Source organism: Gekko japonicus, unplaced genomic scaffold, assembly GCF_001447785.1.
Source record: "Gekko japonicus isolate JY-2015 unplaced genomic scaffold, Gekko_japonicus_V1.1 scaffold865, whole genome shotgun sequence".
Lineage (NCBI taxonomy): Eukaryota > Metazoa > Chordata > Lepidosauria > Squamata > Gekkonidae > Gekko > Gekko japonicus.
The window spans coordinates 75,686-97,601 of NW_015167078.1; the positions used below are offsets into that span (position 1 = coordinate 75,686).

Sequence of the window (21,916 nt, forward strand, 5' to 3'; positions counted from 1 at the left end):
CCCCACCTCCAACCCTTCCCCCCCTATCCTTCCGATATAATAAATAACCGGGAATCACCGTGTCTCACTGATTTTCCTCATCCCACCAAGTTTCTGAAATACCCACAATGTCTATTTTCCCCTCCAACACCAAGCACTCCAACTCCCCCATCTGTATTCCACCTTGTGTTTGTAAGCCTTGTACTGTATTCCACCTTGTGTTTGTAAGCCGCCCTGAACTCCCAGTGCTCCCTGTACTCCACCCTCCCCAGGGAATTCCTCCCAAATCTCCAGGTATTTCCTGAATCTGACCTGGAACCTTACTCAGAATATTAATTTATTTATTCCAGTATTTACCTCACATTGACTAAAAGAGTAACCACAGACAGGAATTAGGTATCTTTCAACACGAGTGAGGATTCTTGCACTGAGTACCGCGGCGCGCGCTTCTTCGTTGCGCGCCGGCTTGTCTTGTGATCAGCACCTCTCCCTTGCCATGGAACCTCCACGGTACCTCCACAGGAGGTCTGATCGCGTAACTGCGCAGTAGTTTGCCCCAGGGCAAACAGCCACGCTTCTCCTCTGCAGTTTCCTGCCCGTGTGACCGGGGCCCACAGACAGGAATTAGGTATCTTTCAACACGAGTGAGGATTCTTGCACTGAGTACCAATACATTTGCAGCATTGATTTAGCAGCTGTGGCACACTTGCATTTTCAAGCCACTGAAGTTGCCTGTTACTTTATCTGTTCTCAAATGGGAAAAACCCATCTTACTACATTGCTCCCATTATGCAAGCAATCTGAAATGAAGCAAGGTTAATCTACAAACATATGTGCATAAACTGGCTTGCTTTATTATCACACAAGTGGTCTAATCTAGCCATTCCTCCCAGAATACCAAATAATATTGCTGCACTGCACACATGGGGCTCCTTACACCATATAGGGTTTTCGGTTCAGGTGGAAGCTCTATGTTGACATAGAGATGTTGTATGTGAGGTCCAGTGTCTACAAGGTATCCTGCCCATGGTTATGACCCAAAGAGAATGGCTAAACTCATGTAAACTATCTGCATACAAAACATAGTAGTTTTCACTGATAAAGATCCCACATCTAGTAAGGCAAGTTAATTTGAAAACTAAACCACAGTTGTTGAACTAAAAACAAGTAAACTACTTGTGCTGCAGCCACTGGTGGTTAAAGCATGCTGTAGCACATCTTGAACATCATGGGAGTGGAAATGTAAGGTGCTAAAAGAAAAAACGTATGCCTCTTTTGAAATATGGAAAGGCATTTCGTATCCATAAAATAGTTTTATAAATTGATAATATGTTGTCCGGATTTTGGTGGATTTCACTGCTTTAACCATGAACAAGCAAAGGTTTAACCCAAATAGTACCCAAGAGGTATGGTTAGATTAATCTGTCTTACCTGTTATGGTTGCTTTGTTGATGGATGGTTGGTTACACATGGGTGACCGTCTGAAAGAAACAGAGAAATTGTAAGTCATTAGCACGACTTTGTTTATAGTACTTCATTCTTAGAAATCATTTAATTAGGAAACTCATTGATTATTTGATGGGAAGACAAGAGAATTACTGTGCAAGCCAAAGCAAAGTTATACCCTTCTAAATCCATTGAAGTTAATGGGCTGAGAAGGGTGTAACTCTGCTTAGGATGACACTGTTAAGGAGAATGCCTTGGTAAAACTAAAAGAAGATCTACCTATACTAGCACTCTAGGTAAGATGTACCCAAATAAGCAGGTGTACTGACTCAAGAAGTAGGAGACCCAGTTCACATCCCCACATAGTTGTGAAACTGCTGAGCCCCCTTGGACAAGTCTCACTCTCTCATGTTAAACTGTGCCTGCAATCTTCAGCACAATTACCCAAGCATAAATGCTACCGAACTCAGCTGGATTTACTTTTGAGTAGACTTGTTTAAGATTGATCCCTACGTCACAGAGATCTTGTGATGATAACTGAGATAATTCCATGTACTCAGTGGAGGAAAGGGGGGGGGTCAAATGTAATACATAATTTTTAAAATAAGCACTTTCAAGAGTGACTCTTCCAAAGGGAGAGAAGCTCATGTGAAGGGAAAACGCCCTCTAAGGTATCATAAGATTGGCATGGGAAACAACCACACACTTGTACATGGCACCACATATTGTACATGGAAACAACCACACACTCTGCTAAATTCCTAAAAGTGGTCCTTTGTATGGGTACACCTGAAAAAGGCCAAAATGACACACTATGTTAAATGTGTGGCAACATAAGCATTGCATATTTTGTTACCCCCAGTGGAGGGAAAAGAAGAAGAAGAGAAGAGATTGGATTTATACCCTGCCCTTCACTCGGAGTCTCAGAGTAGCTTACAAACTCCTTTCCCTTCCCCTCCCCACAACAGACACCCTGTGAGGTAGGCGGGACTGAGAGAGCTCTTTCAAGAACTATTCTTGAGAGAACAGCTCTGATAGAATTATGGCTTGCCCGAGGTCATCCAGCCAGGTGCAAGTGGAGGAGTGGGGAATCAAACCCAGTTCTCCCAGATTAGAGTCCACACACTTAACCACTACACCAAACTGGCTAGAGAAACATGCATTATGGTGTCAGGGCAGGAGTAAATTGTCCTAGTCATTATGGTGGGGAAGGAGGGGGAAATTAAACTTGTCACTTTCAGAAGTGTTTTCAGCACTGACAACTTAATACAACTCATGATTTTGGCCCGAATGAAAACAAAAAGAGAGAAAAAAATTCATCTGAACATATGAAGCTGCCTTATACCAACTTAGACTACCAGTCCATCGAGATCAGCATCTTTGACTCTAATTCGCAGCAGCTTTCCATGGTCTCAGGTAGAGAAAGGTCTGTTTTAGCACTGGCTACCTGAGATCTTTTAACCAGAAAGTCCAAGAAAGAAACCTGGGACATTCCGTATGAAAAGCATGTGCTCTGCCACTGAGCCACAGATCTTCCCTAAAGGTTCGTGTGAACTGGGCTGTCCGTGCGGTATGTTAGCGGTCATATGTTCAGTCATCTCTGTGACTGTGGCAGCCTTTCTCAGAAGCTGCAGGTGTAGAAATGGCTACCTGCTCACCATTTGTAGAACCTGGTTTGCGGTAATCTGTTATGCTGTTGACCTGCATACACAATCATGTGGGAGAAGGGGCACTAATTCAGCAGGGTCGGAAGGAGGAAAAGTACAATACTCACTTGCTGGGTGCTCGATCCTGTAAATTGGTTAATGCAGCAAAATTATTCCGTACAGTACGTAAGCTGGCCAGCACCTGTAGGGGATAAATGTGAAGTTTCATTCTCATTTTCTTCAGGTGTACTCACAACTTCTCTCCATTGGACAGAATGCAAAAGACTTTCTAAATAAGCTAATAAACTTCCCAAGATTGTTTTGGTGTTTGATGCCTTTGACCGTCATTCCACAAAGAAGCTTTTGTAATTCAAGGCAAGAGTTTTGTCGCTTTCACTCTCACTAAAGAAACCATTAATTGTTTAAAAGCAGCCTTGTTCAAAGAGGAGGAAGATTTCCCACAGAACCCTCTTTGTCTGTCTGAAATGAGTGAGCTTGGAAAAGAATGGGCCATTGCCATCCAGTGCCATTTGGACTAGAATTGTTACAGCAATGAAACATCTGCACAATAAGAACTTTTCATACTTGACACCCAATTGACACAAAGCCATCTGTGCATAAATTCATGTAATCCCATTTGCTATGTATTTCTTTAGACCGTTTGCGCTCTGCCTTTCTGCTCAGAGGGCAGCCGAGGCGGCTTACAACAAACTAGTTCAAATGTCATGAGCTTTTTTGTAAAAAAAAAGGCAGTTAAAACCAAAGAAAAAGAAAACAGTAAAAGTTTAAAAGCAGTGGATTAAAATATAAAATCACCTTTAAAAGGAGCACAAAATAAAGTAAATATAACCACTGTCATGTTTAATAGCCAGGTATGCTTATCTTAACACAGATTAGTTAATAACATCCAACATCCAACAAGGCTCTGCAGATATACCCCAACCAGACTAAACTGGCAAGGTCAACTTGACATACATGGAGAGGGTACTAGTTTCAGATCTCCACTAGAGATAGCTTATCATGCTCTAAAAGCAGTTTGTGACACAGCATGGTACTCTGAGGTTCAAATCAGAAAAAAAGTTTAAAATGTATGTATGATGGAGCTCTTTGGGCCCCAGCCAATGGATGCAGGATGCCAGTTTACGGCATCTCTAAGCAACAGAGGTAATAATGGAGACTATTCTGTTTTAGATTGTCTATTTTGCTTAGAATCAATGTTCCCTCTAAGATGAGTTAGTGTGAGCTAGCTCACAGTTTTTTAGCCTCCAGCTCACACATTTTTGTCTTCGCTCAGGAAGGATGGCTCCAGAACGAACTAATTTATGCAGTAGCCAAATCGCTCACTCATTTAATGGCAGTAGCTCACAAAGTGGAATTTTTGTTCACAAGACTCCACAGCTTAGAGCAAGCATTGCTTGGAGTATATGCACAACAATGAAAAGAACAGCAGCACCCATCTGAAATGTATAGTCTGGCACCAACTAAAAGCAGAGACTGATATTTTCATATGGCTACATAGGACTAAGGATGCCAGCCTCCAGGTGGTACCTGAGGATTCCCTGGAATTAGTGCTTATCTCAAGACTACAGAGATCAGTTCCCTTGGAGAAAATGGATGCTTTGGAGGCTGGACTCTATGGCATTGTACCCCACTGAGGTCTCCGTCCTCCCCAGGCTCCATCCCCAAATCTCCAGGAGTTTCTCAGCTTGGAACTGGCAACCCACCAGTGGTCGGGGAGGGGGGCTGGTAACCCTACATGGCACTCTGCGCTTACCTGAGCAAATGGTGTCACAATCAAGTCATCTCCATGTCTGAAAAGTAAAACAATAAAAACCTTTATTAGGCGTGATGGACGGCTTTTCCCACCACTGATGCAACAACAGCAACAGCAAATCCAAAAGCAAAAAATCTGTTCTCAAAGTTTAGCTCTCTAGATGATTTTCATTAACTGTGCCAATCAGTTTCTTTCTCACCCTGTATTCATTCCAAGTTGGCTAGATGAAGGCTAAGATATACAATAGCATTAGTCTAGTCACCTGTAGATGGGCAAAGATTCCGTGGCTTCACTCCACTTACTTAGAGAGGCACACAGATGTCCATAAGGCAAATGAGCAAAAGATTTAGTCCTTGGAGTCCTGCTTCCTCATCTTTTAAATTCAGGGGAATCTCATAGTCTTAGAATTAGTCAGGTATGCCCCAGAAGTAGGTAGCACCTACAATTACCTTTTTTTTAATTAGAGCAGCCAGCCCACTTAAATATTGCAAGTGATGTTCATTAAGCATTACTAACGGATAATCATTTGTAAGAATTGGACAAGCTAGTAACTGTAGATGAGAATGAAGTGTTTCAGAAGCTAATTAAAAAAAAACTTGGTAAAACTTTTCAACTGACTCAGATGTCCACAGTGTTACCAAGTGTGTGCTGTTGCTGGAGCGACCAAACCCACATTACCCTTTGACGTCGGAGTGAAGTCTCAGGGTGATGTGTCTTAATGACTGAGGGGAAAGAGCGACAAAATCACCATTACCACAAGGCAAAAACATAGTTGGCTGAGTCCGACGTATTTCTCACTCCCACAGAAATAAAATTTCAAAGTCATGCAAAAGTTGACACATGTAGACCTGGGTGATGTGTGATATTTTGCACAAAGTTACCAGGGACTACTGACTAATCCGAGGAAGGAAAGGACTGAGGAGATGATGTAACCCAGAAAGTCAGTCAAATTTAATTGAAGTTTTCACAAGGAGTGAAAGCAAACAGCCAGCGAAACCTTTCTAACACATTCTCACAAAATCTGTCCATTCTTAATTGAAAACAAAATATGCCCTGGGTGAACTCCAAGTCAAGATCAAGGTTGTGGTCCTATGCTAAGACGATCCCTTTAAATGCACTCAAGTGGTTGTAGAACTTCAGCCAGTATCTCCACCTTATTGAAAGGAAATCCTGATAGATAAACACAGTTTGAGTTACTGATTGTATTAATCTAGAATGAAAGGCATGATTCTGCGATAACTAACTTAGATAACTCTAAAGTTAACATGAGGTTTGTAACTATGGCAATTCCAAGGTAATGGGTTTCAAAATGAAATTTTAAAAGGAAGAACTGGGTGTCACCTACTGCCAAGGCTTGAAGGTGCCTTTCTGTTCACTTATTTGTGTTTCCTGCCTTTGCAGACACACACACCAAAAGATTCACAGTCATGGGAGTGGCTAAAGGCAAGAAGCGCTAGTTATATTACAAGAACAAGGCAGACATTTAGATAGCTTGTTCTCTTTTAATGAGTTCCTGCCCACTTTTGTTTTGTTCCTTCTCACAGCAAAGCAAGCCCATGAAATGTGTCAACTTTTTCTCCAGTTTGCAGACTGGGACCTGAGACTTACAGAATGGGTTTACAGTCAAGAAAACTCATATTGTGAACACATATTGTACAAATAAAACTCTCTTGTCCACAGTGGCTGTTTTCTGAGTAAGTGCTGAGGTAAGAAAGTGAGTTTCTCTCAACTAGGCAACAGTGTTTTGTCCAGCTCTTTTGTTTACATTTATCTTTGTGTCTGAGGTGCTCTGAAGAAGTGGCTTCCAAAGTGATTGGCCAGAATGAATAAGAAATGAATTATCACCAAACACTGGGTGGTGTTGGGTATGACAGGACTCTCCCACAGTCTTTCCCAAACTTTTTTGGGCCGCTGCCCCTTGGTTCAATCCCCAATGCCCCTCTCCTCCCCTCCCGTCTAAAAGGCATTATTCAAAACAACAGGTTTGTATGATCCATTAATGAAGATAATAACAATAACATTCAAAACAGTAACAATTGCACATTTATTCAAAATCCAATTAAAACTTTTTAGTTACATTTGCTCAACAAAATGTATTCAACAGAAACTCCAGTGCCGCCTCCTCCCACTACTCCCTTGCCTCTTACCACCCCCCCCCCAGGTAATCCCACTGTCCCCAGGGGACAATACCATCCACTTTGGGAAACAATGCTCTAACCTAAACAGACTAGGGTTGCCAACAGCCTGGAGAAAAACCTGTCCCTCTAAGGCTGCAGTTACACACACTAAATAATCCACTTTCAATGCACTTTCCAACTGGATTTTCCCTGACAGTAAAAATCCAGTTGGAAAGTGCACTGAAAGTAGATTATTTAGTGTGTGTGACCACAGCCTAATACCGGAAACAGACAGCACATTAATTTATCCAGGCAGCTGGCAACCCTAAAGCTACTACTGAGGAATCCGATGAAACAATAAGAAGGCAGTAATAGTAGGTGAAGTGGCCTGGATTAAAAAGCCCACACCCTTTTCCACTCAGACCCATCAAAACAAAATCAAAGCCTTTAAATCAAGAACAGAAATTGATTGGTAGACCCCCCCCCCTCCATGTGCATTAAGCAAATATACACATATTTACAACATTTGGCCTAACATTGTAAATCCACCACAAATCTTCCTGGAGGAAATCCAGCAACATTTTAAAATTGGTTACTAGGACCTGACAGATCAGAGTTTTTAGCACAGATTTTAATTGATTCTTGGGATTAAGAGCACCTCAGGAAAAGTTCAGGGCTACTGTAACACAGTGTGGGATCATCCCTAACAATGTAGGATTGACTTTAACTAATTGTTCAAAATGCTCTGGCGAGATCCTAATGGCAACCCATGGAAGGGAGATCCATCAGTGGCTATTAGCCACAAGGTATAGATAGGAACTCTCAGTCTGGGGCAAGTGATGCACTGTGTTCTTGGTGCCTGGGGGGGGGGGAACAGTGGGAGGGCTTCTAGTGTCCTGGCCCTACTGCTGGACCTCCTGACGGCACTTGGTATTTTTGGCCACTGTGTGAGAGAGTGTTGGACAAGATGGGCCATTGACCTGATCCAACATTGGCTTCTCTTATGTTCTTATGATCAAGTGAGATCTTCTGGCTGCCCATCGTTTTCAGGTGCATACTTCCTTAGGAGCAGGTGCTGGTGCTGATGTCTTCTGCCTTGGCCATCGCCTAGAGGCTTGGGGTGGCACTTAGATGCACATGTTTAAACAAGCTCTTGAGACAGAGATACTAGAGCAACATTGCCCCTTTGGGTTCTGGTTTGATCTGGGAAATCCACGTATCCCATTAGGTCTACTCCCAGGAACAAAAAACAAGTGGCACAACATGGAGGGTGATGCTGGCAAGGATTGGTGGTACACCCCTCGCCTCACTGAATCCTTGTTAACAGGAAAGCAAGTGAACCGGTGTTTCCCCACTCATGTGACTATGAATACCTTCCTTTCTAATAATTACAGACTTGGAAACAGACATATCAAATTATGTACCCTTTGATGCTAACGTTTAAAAAGGGCTAGGAAAGTTTTTTTGCTATCATTTAGTTGATTGATAGGCTTTTAAGCCTTGTTTTTACTGACTGTGAGTCTCCTGGAGTGTTACAAACACGGAAAACAGCTTAATACTACTATCTCTAATATCAATATATGTAAGAGAGCCAGTTTGGTGTAGTGGTTAAGTGTGTGGACTCTAATCTGGGAGAACCAGGTTTGATTCCCCACTCCTCCACCTGCACCTGATGATGTGACCTTGGGTCAGTCACAAGCTCTGGCACAGCTGTTCCTGAAAGAGCCGTTTGTGTCAGAGTTCTCTCAGCCCCACCCACCTCACAGGGTGTCTGTTGTGGGGAGGGGAAGGGAAAGGAGTTGTAAACCACTCTGAGACTCCAAGTGAAGGGCGGGGTATAAATCCAATCTCCTCTTCTTCTCCTCCTATATACTGTCAACTTGGTAGAATAAGGGCATTCCTATATTATGCCCAGGGGTCATTGCCTGCAGGAGCGCACAGGATCGGAGCTCCGGCAGTAAAGAGTCCAGGGGATGGGCACATGCAACAAGCCCCACCCCCTGCTCCCAGCAGCCCTCAGTCAGAACAAGAAGCAGCCAGGTAAGTTGCAGAGCCCCCCCCCCCGGCCCCCCGGTCCAAAACAGTCCAGTGACACCTTTAAGACCAAGTTTTATTCAGGTACAAGCTCTCCCTCCTCTGCGAGGACAGATCTGCACATCCCCCCCCCCAATAGCTAGCAATCCAAAACAGTCCAGTGGAGCCTGAGCGGTGGGTGTTACCTTCTGACACACTTCCGGTGATGTCAGGGTGTGTGGCATATGCAAATCAATTATGCTAATGAGTTATGCTAATGAGCTCCTGCACCTCTTTTTCTACGAAATGACCCCTGATTATGCCTATGCCTGCTACCTCACATACCTTTTTTCCTGTTCACAGCAAGAAAGTGTGCCTATGGAACAAAAACATACAAGGCTTGGCAGGGATTCCCACCCACCCCTGCCTTGAATTTAAGTCTCCTCTTATGTGAACAAACCTGGGGGGAAAGTGTCAAAGAGCTTTTTTCCTGTATGTTTTAATGAGATTGCTTATTGTTTTACTGGGGAAGTACTACCTATTTACAACCAGTAAGCATCCTACTTACTCCTTTTCTAAGCAGTCGTAGATAAAGCTTTCAGAATGCTGGACAATATAATATCACACATTTATAACCAGACAGCAGCAGGAACACATGTCAAATAGACATTTCTAACACAGAGAAGACCTTTAAAAGGCTGGGGCTGAACATCTCATTCTCCACCCCTCGCCTCACTGAATCCTTGTTAACAGGAAACCAAGTGAACCGGTGTTTTCCCACTCATGTAACTATGAATACCTTCCTTTCTAATAATTACAGACTTGGAAACAGACATATCAAATTATGTACCCTTTGATGCTAACGTTTAAAAAGGGCTAGGAAAGGTTTATTTGCTATCATTTAGTTGATTGATAGGCTTTTAAGCCTTGTTTTTACTGACTGTGAGTCTCCTAGAGTGTTGCAAACACGGAAAACAGCTTAATACTACTATCTCTAATATCAATATATGTCATTCTTAATATGGCCCCATCTATGGATACTTAAGTCCACTGACTGGGACCATTTAGAGAGAGGGGATGTTTTTCTGCAAACTTGGGGGACCTCCACCCAAGTTTACAGGGGAAAAGTAAAAGTTCAAAACTGAAGGAGGAGAAATTAAATCCCACACAAAACTGTGGGACACTGTCTTCAGTGGCACAGACAGTGCTCCTCCACTGGCCTGGCAGCATCCACCCTCCTCACCACATGTGGAAGGTTTTGGAGGAGGGGGAGCTACCCCTTGAGACAGGTAGGTGGAGATGGGTGCAGGCAAGCAGGGGAGGGGGAGGGCAGGAACCACCCGCTGCCATCGCCACTGTCCTCAGAGCAGCGGCGAGGAATACAGATGGAGGTCTGCTGAGTGGCAGGACAAAACTGAGACAGAAGCTCCACATTCACCTCCTACTGTTGCATCAGTCATTCTGGCAGAGGAAGCAGCACTACAGACAGGTGAGTAGCCAGCCAGCCAGTGAGCAGCTGAGCAAGGCTGTTGAGTGTCCTGGAAGTTGAGGCAGTCAACAGAGCCCAGGAAGAGGGAGGGGTGGGGAGAAGGGAAAGAAACAGAAATGGGGGAGGGGGGGAGTACAGTATCCAGCAATCAGGACAAGGGGGGAAAGGCAGGGTAGGGTAGTAAAAATGGATGGGATCCCCTCATGAGTCTTGTGAGTCCTCACTTGCCAATATAACTAATTCTCAACAAGGTAAAATCTGTGGATACTAAAATCTATGGACTGGAGCCATGAACAGACAAGCTAGATCTTTCAACAAATCTGAAAAGCACCAGATTTGCAGAAAAATCTGAAATCTAAACACACACATGTGCACGCACACACACACACACACACACACACTGGGGGGCTAAAACCTCCCATAATGATAGAAACAGTGCCTGTAGTTTTAAGAAATGAATGGCCTCCATGGGCATTGCTAGGGAACCACAATAGTACTGCCAGCCACCAAGCCTTGCGTTCTGCCAGCAAAAGGTAGAGGGGAGGGGGCACAGCCCTTTCCAGGGTGACGTCATCATGCTGGGCACGTTGGCGTAAATGTGGCACTTTGGGGGCGGGGTTTCCCCTGCCAGCCAGATCTGGTGGATCGGGGCCCTGAAAGCAGGCAAACCCCACCCCCAGCGGGGGAATGGCAAGCCTACCAGAAAGAAATAGCATGGGAATTGATATAGTATGGGAATTGATATAGGGGGAAATAAGGTGCTCCCCGCAATTTTTTGCAGGTTTCCCACCATACCACTGGGCCTGCCTCAGCCTGGCCTGCACCACATCACTTGGCCTAGCCCAGTGATTGGCATCATGCCAATGAGTCCAGCCTAATGACTCCCACCTTTCCACTGGGCCAGATTTTTCCCAGGGAGAAGCCGCCAGGAGTAGGGAAGGAGAGAAACATGAAGAAGAGACAGGAAAAGTTAGGTTGGCTGGTATGTGGGAAGGAAGCAGGAAAAAGGGAGTGTCTATGGAGCCTTTTGGGAAATGAAAAGAAGAAATAGTGGGGGAAGAGAAAATGAAATGCTCCCTGCAAGTCCTGCGGGCCCCCTGATTGAATACATATAAATATTTACTAACCTACCTCTTGATCACTGTTTTCACAACTCTCACCCCACAAAAGGAAAGCCTAAAAATTACTACAAAAGTTATAATGTAATTTAACAACAGCTGCCAGAAATTTCACCACACACATAGTGGTTTGTTTATCTTTATATCTGAGTGGCCAAGGTGATTTAGTTTCTGAAGAGATACAGCCCTGTTAACTAATGGAGACATCAAGTCATCTCTTTGATCTGGAAATTTGGGGCAGTCAAAAAGAATATGATTCACAGAACTGACTCTGTTGTTGCTGCAACTGTAGAGTCTATCTGAATATGGAGTTCCATTGAATCTTCCTAACATCACCGCTGAAGGCAGGGCATTCAGGTGCAAGCATGAATGCCCTTCTATACTTTGGAAAAGTTAGCTCAGATAGATAGTTTGGCATTCTTGTTGGAGGGAGAATGCCTACTGAGAAAGATGAACACACACTGCGAGCTCTAATCAATGTACTCTCATAATCAAAGTCCCTCAGATGCCTTCTAATGAGCTGGGTCTATTCTTGTCTATTCATGGTTTCTGTCACATGAATATATGAATATATGAAACCTCATTAACAGGGGTCATTTCGTAGAAAAAGAGCTAGGGGAACTCATTAGCATAACTCATTAGCATATGCCACACCCCCTGACATCAGGGGCCCGGCGGTGGACCTGCAAGGCCAGCGGGAGTGCGAGGAAGCCCCGCCAAGGCCCTCCCTGGCCCCAGGCAGGCAGGGGTGGGGAGAGGCGGGGAGGAAGCAACTTACCCTCCCTCTTCTCCTGCCTCCTCCTGGCTGAATGAGGGCTGGAAGCGGGGCGGCCGGAAGCAGGCGGCGGGGCTTCGTCATGTGCCCTGCCCCCCTGCACCTTACCCGGGGGAACTGCGTTCCCCTGCGTTCCCCCCCGAAATGACCTCTGCTCATTAAACTGAGACATCTAGCCCACTACTGTCTACGCTCTGACTGGCAGTGACTCTCCAAGGTCTCAGGCTTTTCCCAGCTCTCCTTTGCTTTTCCCAATCCAGAGATCCGTGACAAACATGCTATGATCATATAAAGCTGCCGTATACCAAATACAACTAGGTCAACTTTGTTAACTTTGACAGGGAGTGGTCTGAGAGGTTCTCAGGTAGATTTAAGTTCTCTCAACACCTGAAACCTAAGACCCATTGATCAGAGATGCCAGGGACTGAACCTAGGACTATGACATGGGAAATGTGTCATGCTCTCTTGAGCTACATCTCCTCCCACAAGGTTACATATAATGTCATTAGAAGGATGAAATTATTTATTAGTTCCTCTTCAGATCATTCATGCAGGAGAAGGCTTGTCTGTTGCAGTATGTTGTCTACAGAATGCCCCCAGTTCATCACTCAGTGCCAAATCTGAACTTTTCAGTGCAGGCCAAAGTTCATTTACCTAAAGCTCATTTGCTCAGATTTTTGTAAACGTCTAATTTGGGGGTTGGTCTTCCCATGCTGTTTTAAGATCACAGTTTTAGCCTTTTCAGCACTTCCCTTAATTGAACCTTCTGCTCCTGATTTTAATATAGGTTAACTTTTAATGCTGGTAGTGTATTTACTTTATATTTATTTCTTTATAGTCCACTTTTCTCTCCAATGGGGACCCAAAAGAGCTCAGAACATCACTTTCCCTCCTCCACTTTATCCCATGCCATGAGGTTAGGCTGAGTGTGTGTGACTGGCCCTAGATCACCTAACAAGCTTCTATGGTGCAGTCGGGATTTGAATCTGGTTCTCCCATAATCTAGTCCAGCACTTTAAGTATTATACCACACTGGCTCTCATATTATGCTACTTTTAAAAGGTTTACATAGTTTGTGGAATTACAGGAGCACGGGACCCCTCCTGACCTCCTCAGGAAGGCCATTCCACAAGTCACAATAACCTTGATCTGTTCAGAAATTTTGCCCATCACACTGTTGATTGACTGCAGACATGAGCCACTATACCTGTTTCAAAATTAATGGATTTACAGATTCAACAGTGAGAGCTGGATCCTCCTTCTTCCTTCTGCTATCTTCTTTCCTGCACTGGGGGTAATCTTTCACCCGAGCAAGTATCCTTTTTATAGGAGGAAAGAGACTCACTCAGTAGAAAGGAGTTACTCGATCTAACCCTCAGGCTCCATTGTGTCAGGGTTTTTGCCATGGAGGGATCACCTAGAAGACTGAGTCACCCCACATTACACTCCCCTCAACCTTTTGTAACTTGTAACAGATTGCTAGCACAGAAGTTGCTGTTGACTATCTTGGAACTGCTAAGCTTCCTTTAATTTGTTGGAAGTCTCATATGGAAATACAGGGCCCGCCTCTAGCGATGAAGACTGGCTCCAGCCCTCCATCTTTCATAGTTGTATTACAATCATGGCCTTTTGTTATCAAAGGACACAAGTCTGGATACTGAATCAGATACTCACATATCACTGGCAATGGAGGAGTTCCTGGACATGGACTTTGGAGAGAGGTCATAATCGCTGTCTGACCGGTAGAGAAAGGATTCTCTACGTTGACTGTGAACAAAGTTAGCCTGGAGAATCAGCCCTGAGCCTGGGCTCGTCATGGGATCCAAGGGACTCCGTCCCGATGAGGTGCCATTGTCGACGTCAAAACTGTAAGAAAGAAGACAAGTTTAATGCTTCACGTCCAACAGATTTTGGGGATGCAAATGGAGGTATTATCAAACTAATCTTTTACCAATTAAGATATGTTTTTGCTGGGGAAATCTACAGGTGGAAGTCATTTTAATGGTGGGTGCTATTTAATATATATGAGAAAACCTGGCATCAATTCGAGAGCAAGACACAAGGAGGAGCTGGCGGAAGGTGCACTATGAGAACCATTTCCTTCTATTCCATTCTTAAGTGGAAAAGATAATTTATCTAACAATCACACTTCCTATAGACAATTATTCTCACAACAGCCTCTGGAAACTAAAGGCCTATTTCTCACTATCCATCGGTGATGGGATAAACCAATGTTTGGATTACAATTCTTTAGGCCTCTGAATATTTCTACATTCAGAAAATCGGGACATCAGGAAGAGAGCTAGGCTGAATCCTTCTGTTTTCCCTGTGCACAGAATTATTTTATAAGAACCCCATCTCAGCAATCTGAAGTAATACAGTTCAGATACAGGGTTACAATGCCCTCTGCTGTTTGTGAGAACTAGAGCTAAACTAGATAAGGTACTGGAGATCTGTAATGAGATCACCCATCTACTCAGGCTTAGAGGAATCGAGACTGTGGTGCTGGATGAAGGTAAATCAACCCTTTTCTTTGTGCCCTTTCCCTGATTTAAATCATGCATGCACAAACAGTGAGAAATGTTACTTGACTTCATAAAGCAATAATACCTTCCTTGCATATTGTCTAGTTTGACCTGAAGAATTAGTAGTACAGATACAGAATCTTGTGTCTTTTAATAAATGCATGGAGCTCCTGTATATATAGGTTTTTCCAGTAAATATATGCATTTGTTAATTCACTGGTAAACATAATTTAAAAAACACTCTATTCATTGTCATCATTATCATAACAAAAACAAATAAGGACATTTTAATTATATGATGTTATTAACATTTGTTATTTTGGTGCCCGGCTGTCTGGTTTAGAAAGTTCAAGCTACTGATTGCTGTCTTAGCAGGGCTTTCTTGATCCTTTATAAACAGCATCTCACCCAACCCCAACCCCTGAAAGTATCTCTTTGCCTACACTATTTCCATTATCTTTGATACTGAGTATATTCTTTCTGGTGCTACACAAAATTTCATAGTTACAACATGGTTCAAGAACGTGTGATTACTACTTTTCCAAGTGTGAGTGTGTTGCTATTTAGCAGTTGTGAGGTTTTTCCCCCTTCCCATTAGTGCTAATTTAGGCTGATAGTTCTGTATTCTCCCTAGAAGCATATTAATATCAATACCTTGAATGCTGCTGTGATGACTTACAATGGACATAACACTCAATTCTTGCATGCTGTTTGTAATGAAAGAACCCATGTCAATAACTAGTGTAACTCAGTCACTGCAATGCACACATGTAAAGTGATTTCCACTACTATTGTTACAATGTCTGTTTTCCACCAAGAACTCACACTAACTGGGTTCAATCCAGGCTAAATTTTCCATCAGTAGAATGGAAATTTTCTCCTCCCACTCCCAATGTAACCTACTGATCTCAATGAAATGCTGCTCATGGGGGATAGGGAAGCCTGAAGAATGACATGAAAGGAGTCTGTGGCAGGAAGGAGGAACTGGAAGAAACTGTGAATTTAGTCTGGATCTAACCCGCTGTCTATACAATGAAAGCCTTCATGCCTATTCTACTATGATGCCCATCTTGGGGTGCAGAATACCCCTGTTACCCAGTAATCCCACCTGTTTCCATGGTTGCCAAATTCAACCTTTTGATCCTTCTGTGCCCCTGCCCTCTTTTTGTAGAAAAAGCCCAGCAGGAACTCATTAGCATAACAGGCCATACCCAACAGCAGGAACTCATTAGCATATTAGGCCACACCCCTGACAGCACAGCTCATTCTCATATTAGGCCACACCCCATGTCATCCAGCCACACCCACCTATTGCTTCTTATTCTCTTTACCTTGTTTGTTGTCAAAACCCAGGGCTTTTTGCATGTTAGGCCACACACCCCTAATTGTAGCCAATACTAATGAGTTTCTGCCGTTGAGTGTGGCCTATTATGCTAATGAGTTCCTGCTGGGTGTGGCCAACTTGGGAGCCAGCCGGAACTCCATTCCTGTGCGTTCCTGCCCCAAAATAGCCCTGCTTCTGTGTAACTTGGCCTGTCTCCTAGTAATGTCTTCTGCCTGCTCTGAAAGTGCAAATCTTAATGACCTGTAAACCGGCTCTAATCCCAGGCTAGCCTCATCTTGTCAGATCTCAGAAGCTAAGCAGGGTTGGCCCTGGCTAGTATTTGGATGGGAGACCAACAAGGAATACCAGGGTTGTGACGTGGAGGCAGGCAATGGCAAACCACCTCTGAACGTCTCTTGTCTTGAAAACCCCACAAAGTCACCATAAGTCAGCTGTGACTTGATGGCCCTTTCCACTACCCCCAAAACTGACCGGGGCACTTTCTTCTATCGGAGTGAAATTTGGCAGGATTCCTTGAGTGAAGGCACCAGTGCTGCCTCTAAGCTGAGTTAGTGTGAGCTAGCTCACAGTTTTTTAGCCTCTGTCTCACACATCTTAGCTCAGGAAGGAGGGCTCCAGAGCAAATTAATTTATGCAGTAGCCAAGTTGCTCGTTCACAGCTTTAATGTCAGTAGCCAACAAAGTAGAATTTTTGCTCACAAGACTCCACAACTTAGAGGGAGCACTGGAAGGCACAGTCTTTGAAAATCTCAGCCATACTGGGTAAGTTAGAGCCCATTGAAAGGAATAAGAAACAAAAAAAAGAACAATGTGATAACCAACTGAAAAGAGAAGGGATAAAAACATAAGTGAAATGGATATCAGGGGTTAAACTGTAATATAGATAGAGCCACAGAAATGGCAAAGAGCTCTAACTGCTTTGATCTTTTTGTGTCTACCTTCCCTACAACTGCTAAACAGCTGACATAGAATGAAAAAAATGACAATTAAAAGACACAGATAACTTTAAAAATCAATAGACTGGATTCCAAAGAAGTTCGAATGAAATTCTATTTGTGAAATAGATCTTTCTTTTCTCCCTCTGTTTTCTGAAGCCCCTCATGCCATTTAAGAAGATCCTCCTGAGAGTCAGGAGACACTCAGAAACAGTGTGGGATACAGTTGTGGGGCTGTACCCGACATTGTGTCAGACTCCTGGTCAAGAGACTCCTAATAACACTCTCTTTGGCAGTGATTTGTTTATTGAGATATCAGTATGATCCAGATTAGAGCAGTACCGTGTCAGAACTGAGTTTTTTGGTGGTAATCTCTATGGATACAGACAATTCGAATATAGGTTCCCCCCCCCTTGGGTTCATCCAATCATTTCACACAGCCTTCCCACCTAAGCCGTTAGCTTCTATGCCCACCCATAAGTTCCCAGTCATGTTATCTAAGACAGCGAGGCTAGCACAGCATTTGCTTCAAGGTCGTCTCCCTGGAGAGGCATGTCTTGGGCAAAGTTACAATAGCTGCTACAAAGGAGCCACTCTCATACACACACACACAACCCCTCAGGAATTCCCCCTTCCCCCATAGCTATGGCAAGCGATGCTGAGTTTGGCACACTGATGGAAATCACAGATCCCTCTCTTTGCATGAGTGAAAGTGTCTTCTGGCCACACAAGAACACTTTTAGATTCCTGCCAATCAATATAAAATACAACTAATAAAACATTAATATTGTTAAAAATGCCTTTACTGTTTATATCTTGCTATTCTCCCCAACAGAGATCCAGAGAGACTTACAACATCATTCTCTTCGCCTCCATTTTATCCCCACAACAACCCTATGGGGTAGGTTAGACTGGAAGAGTGTAACTGGCCAAGGTCACCCAGCAAGGTTCCATGGCAAAAGGCAGACATGGGCCTGGGTCTCCGAGATCCTAGTCTGGCATGCTTACCACTACACCATGTTGGCTCTTAGAGCCAGAGCAGATTAAAAGACACAAATAAAAACAAAACTTGAAATGGCCGGGGAAAGCTGCACATCATAATTTCATCATATGGCAGCCACAGGTACAGGTTTTCCTATGCTGACTCCTGACTGCTTCAGCTTATGGTTCATCCACCACTACAAGCCAGATTTGAACAAGATCTGGCTTTTGCCATGGCAGCATAAAGGCTCACACAGCTACATTTATACACTGTACAAAATGCCAAATCCAAAATGTGGTGGTTACATGGGCAATGCAGGCTTTCTACAGTATTGATGCAACTGGGAACATAAAGGGACTTGAAATAAGTAAGAAAATGTTTAATTAGAATCAGGGCTTTTTTTGTAGAAAAAGCCCAGCAGGAACTCATTAGCATAATAGGCCACACCCAGCAGCAGAAACTGATTAGCATATTAGGCCACACACCCTGACAACACAGCTCATTCGCATATTAGGCCACACCCCCATGCCCTCCCTTGGCTTGCCTGGGTGCCCTGTGGCTGCAGGGAGCCCGGGCAAGCCAGCCTTTGGAGGGAAGGGAAGGTGCAAGTGGACAGGTCCAATCCTTCCAGGGCACCCCCAGGCCTGCCCGCCTCGGAGTCGCTGGGGGTGTGTGTGTCACTGTCCAGGCCTTTCCTCTGTAGCCACACACACGCAGAGGTTTTGGCTGTAGTGGGCGTGGCCAACTCTGAAGCCAGCCGGAACTCCGTTCCTGTGCGTTCCTGCCCAAAAATAGCCCTGATTAGAATCTTCCATTAAAAAGTGCTTTTAAAGTATATTGCAGTGTACAGTTATTCAGTATACCAATATAATGACAAATGTGTGGTGTTTTTAAACTGTTTCATTTCTATCTGATAGCTTCATTGCATTATAATTGTTAATGATACTGGGTTTGTACTATGGATGTGTGACATATTTTGGCTTGTTTGTGTTAAAAATACTGTCTCTCCACCAGGTGGATGATGAATATGGACAATGCAGAAGTCTATAGTTACTCACTCAGGGGTCCCAAGGTACAAAGGAAAGTATGACTTCACCTCCACCTCCACCCCCAACCCATCCTGACAAGCACTAAGTTAAATGCACTGTGAATGGTAAGAACAGTGGCTGGGGGGAGGGGCAGTGTATAAGTGGTATCTGTCCAGCATGCAGATGGTTCCAGAGTCACTCCCCAGCATCTCCAGTAGGGATCAGGCTGTAGAAGGACCTCAAGCCTGATATTCTGGAGAGCCACTGCTAGTCTGAAGAGATAGTGCTGACCTTGATGAGCCTATGGTCCGATTCAGTATAAGGCAACTTCATGTATATGAATGTATATGAGCCTCAGTTTAAGAGGTGAAAGGGTAGGTGGGTGGAGAATGGGTTGAGGTACGGATTTCCAAAGTATTCATTCCCACCCTAGAGCCTATTATTATATCAAGTAGTAAATAGGCGGGATGCTATGTTGATAAAGGCCACAACACCCGGCCACCCACTGTGTGTAGGGGAAACCAGCAATGTTCCCTCTAAGCCGTGAAGTCTTGTGAGCAAAAATTCCACTTTGTGAGCTACTGGCATTAAAGTTGTGAGCCAGCGATCTGGCCACTGCATAAATTAGTTTGCTCTAGAGCCCTCCTTCCTGAGCGAAGACAAAAATGTGTGAGCCGGAGGCTAAAAAACTGTGAGCTAGCTCACACTAATTCAGTTTAGAGGGAACACTGGTCACCAGCTGCTTGGGGAACTCCCCACATATTCAAGGGGAAAAAAAACTTTGTTAAAATCAAAAGACAAAGAAACCAAACCTAAAAAACCTTGTCCTTATGGTACAGGAGCGATGAACTGTTGAGAGCAGTTGTGTGTCAGGTAGAGGAGGAGATGGGGAGGGGGGGGGCAAGGAAGTGAAATCAGCCTGTTCAAGTTCCTGAGAGCTTAGAGAATTCTGGAGGAATTCTGGAGGAAGAGCTTTAGGGAGGCGGGGTAGAATTTCCCAACTGTTCACCTGCTGCTGTTGTGCCCCCAGCTTGTTATTATCATTGTTGTAAAGCACAATTATGGTGTTATCCATGGCTAAATTATAATTAAAGAACAAAGGGGTTATTTGATTGATTTGCAAAGCATCTTTGAGGAGAACACTTCTGCAGCGTTTGAGGATCAGATTTTTAAGAGGCTTTGATATGTTTTGAACATCCTAATAGACAAAATAAGGACAGAAAGTATTCTAACCCCTTATCAAAATCCAAACTACTTTTGTTTCCTTTTAGAATATCTATCTATCTATCTATCTATCTATCTATCTATCTATCTATCTATCTATCTATCTATCTATCTATCTATCTATCTATCTATCTATCATCAGCAACAATTGAAAAGGGCTGAGCTAGGATGTGTTTTTAGCAACACAGTCAAAACTACATCTGAGAAGATCTGTAATTTGCCAGACTTATTTAGATGTGTTTATTTCAATGCAACAGTTTAGCCACTAGATGGGGGTCTAAAACTGAAAACAGGGAACTGGCATTTCAGTGTCTGAATAGAATACTGATGGAGAACTTAGACTCATATCTACATCACATAGATATTTCTGTATGGAAAATGATGGCTTGTGCGACATGCATACAAAACAGTGAAAAAGGTGAGCTTCCAGTAAGAAAGATGTTGAGAAGTAACCACAGATTGTCATTCTTACAGAAATTATCAATCTCTCTGAATATGCTGTCAAAATTCTGATCTCCTTTTAACAGACCAAGGATTAAGGTATTAAAATATCCATAGTATATGAGGCAGCTGTCATTTCCATGTGAGAGCACAAACAACTGAGCATAAACTAACTAAAGATAGGTATAGCACCAAAAGGCATCACTGCCACGAAAGTGTCTTGGTCTGCAAAACAATACAAGTTTTTATTTTTTTAAAGGATTTTTTAAAGAGATGGAAGATCAAAGCTAGCTCAGCTCTTCCTGCTAAACCACCCCTAATCAATTAGGGGTTTACAAACAGGTTTGCCCTGTCATGGCAGCTACCAACATATTTGGGCAGGGGGAGACTGAGTGGGACCTTGATTCACATTATCCATGTTAATGATAAGTGTCCCTAAACTGGAAAAGCTGGGAATCACTGATACAGAATTTACCTAATGAAACAAGGGAAACTATTTGAAAGCAGCAAGCATAGCTCTACAGTCCCTCTAAATACCTTTTCTTTATACTAAGAAGAAAATAAGGGGCCGCACCACTCAGAGGAGATAGAAAAAATAAGGCCAAGGCCAATGGTGCAAATCAGGTAAAAATGTATTTTGTTACACAGCTAAAATTTCCCAAAAGATCCCTACATGTTTTGCCAACAGGCTTTGTCAGAAGAATCTGTTCAGCTTGCAGTTAATTCTTCAAAAGGAGTACCAGATCAATAGCAAATTGTCAGTGGAAGAAGCTTTACTATATTCTGGAATATCATCGAGTTTCTTCCAGTGATGAACAGATTCCCCTGATGAAGTCTGTTGGTGAAATGCATAGGGAATTTTTTGGGAATTTTAGCTGAGTAACAAAATATATTTTTACCTGATTTTGCACCCTTATTTTTTATCTCCTTTTCTTTACAGCAACAGGAACAAAAAACATTGTCTGGCTACACAGCACCTGAAGGGGGGAAGGGTTCAAGTTTGTTAGGCACTGGGATGCTTTTTGGAACAAGAGGAGCTGTACAGGCAAGACGGTCTCCACTTGTCCCGAGAAGGAACC

General features: G+C 43.5%; 1 protein-coding gene across 1 annotated transcript in view; it reads right to left on the reverse strand.

The window, feature by feature from the left end:
• Positions 1-1,396: 1,396 nt before the first annotated feature.
• LOC107111769 (cAMP-specific 3',5'-cyclic phosphodiesterase 4D-like) overlaps positions 1,397-21,916 on the reverse strand; it is a 358,756-nt gene continuing 338,236 nt past the window's right edge. Inside the window, exons 2-5 of the mRNA XM_015412798.1 lie at positions 14,032-14,223; positions 4,846-4,882; positions 3,200-3,273; positions 1,397-1,460 (exon numbers count right to left, since the gene is read on the reverse strand). Of these exons, the coding sequence (XP_015268284.1) occupies positions 1,397-1,460; positions 3,200-3,273; positions 4,846-4,882; positions 14,032-14,223 (367 nt within the window). The remainder of the gene's footprint in view (positions 1,461-3,199; positions 3,274-4,845; positions 4,883-14,031; positions 14,224-21,916) is intronic.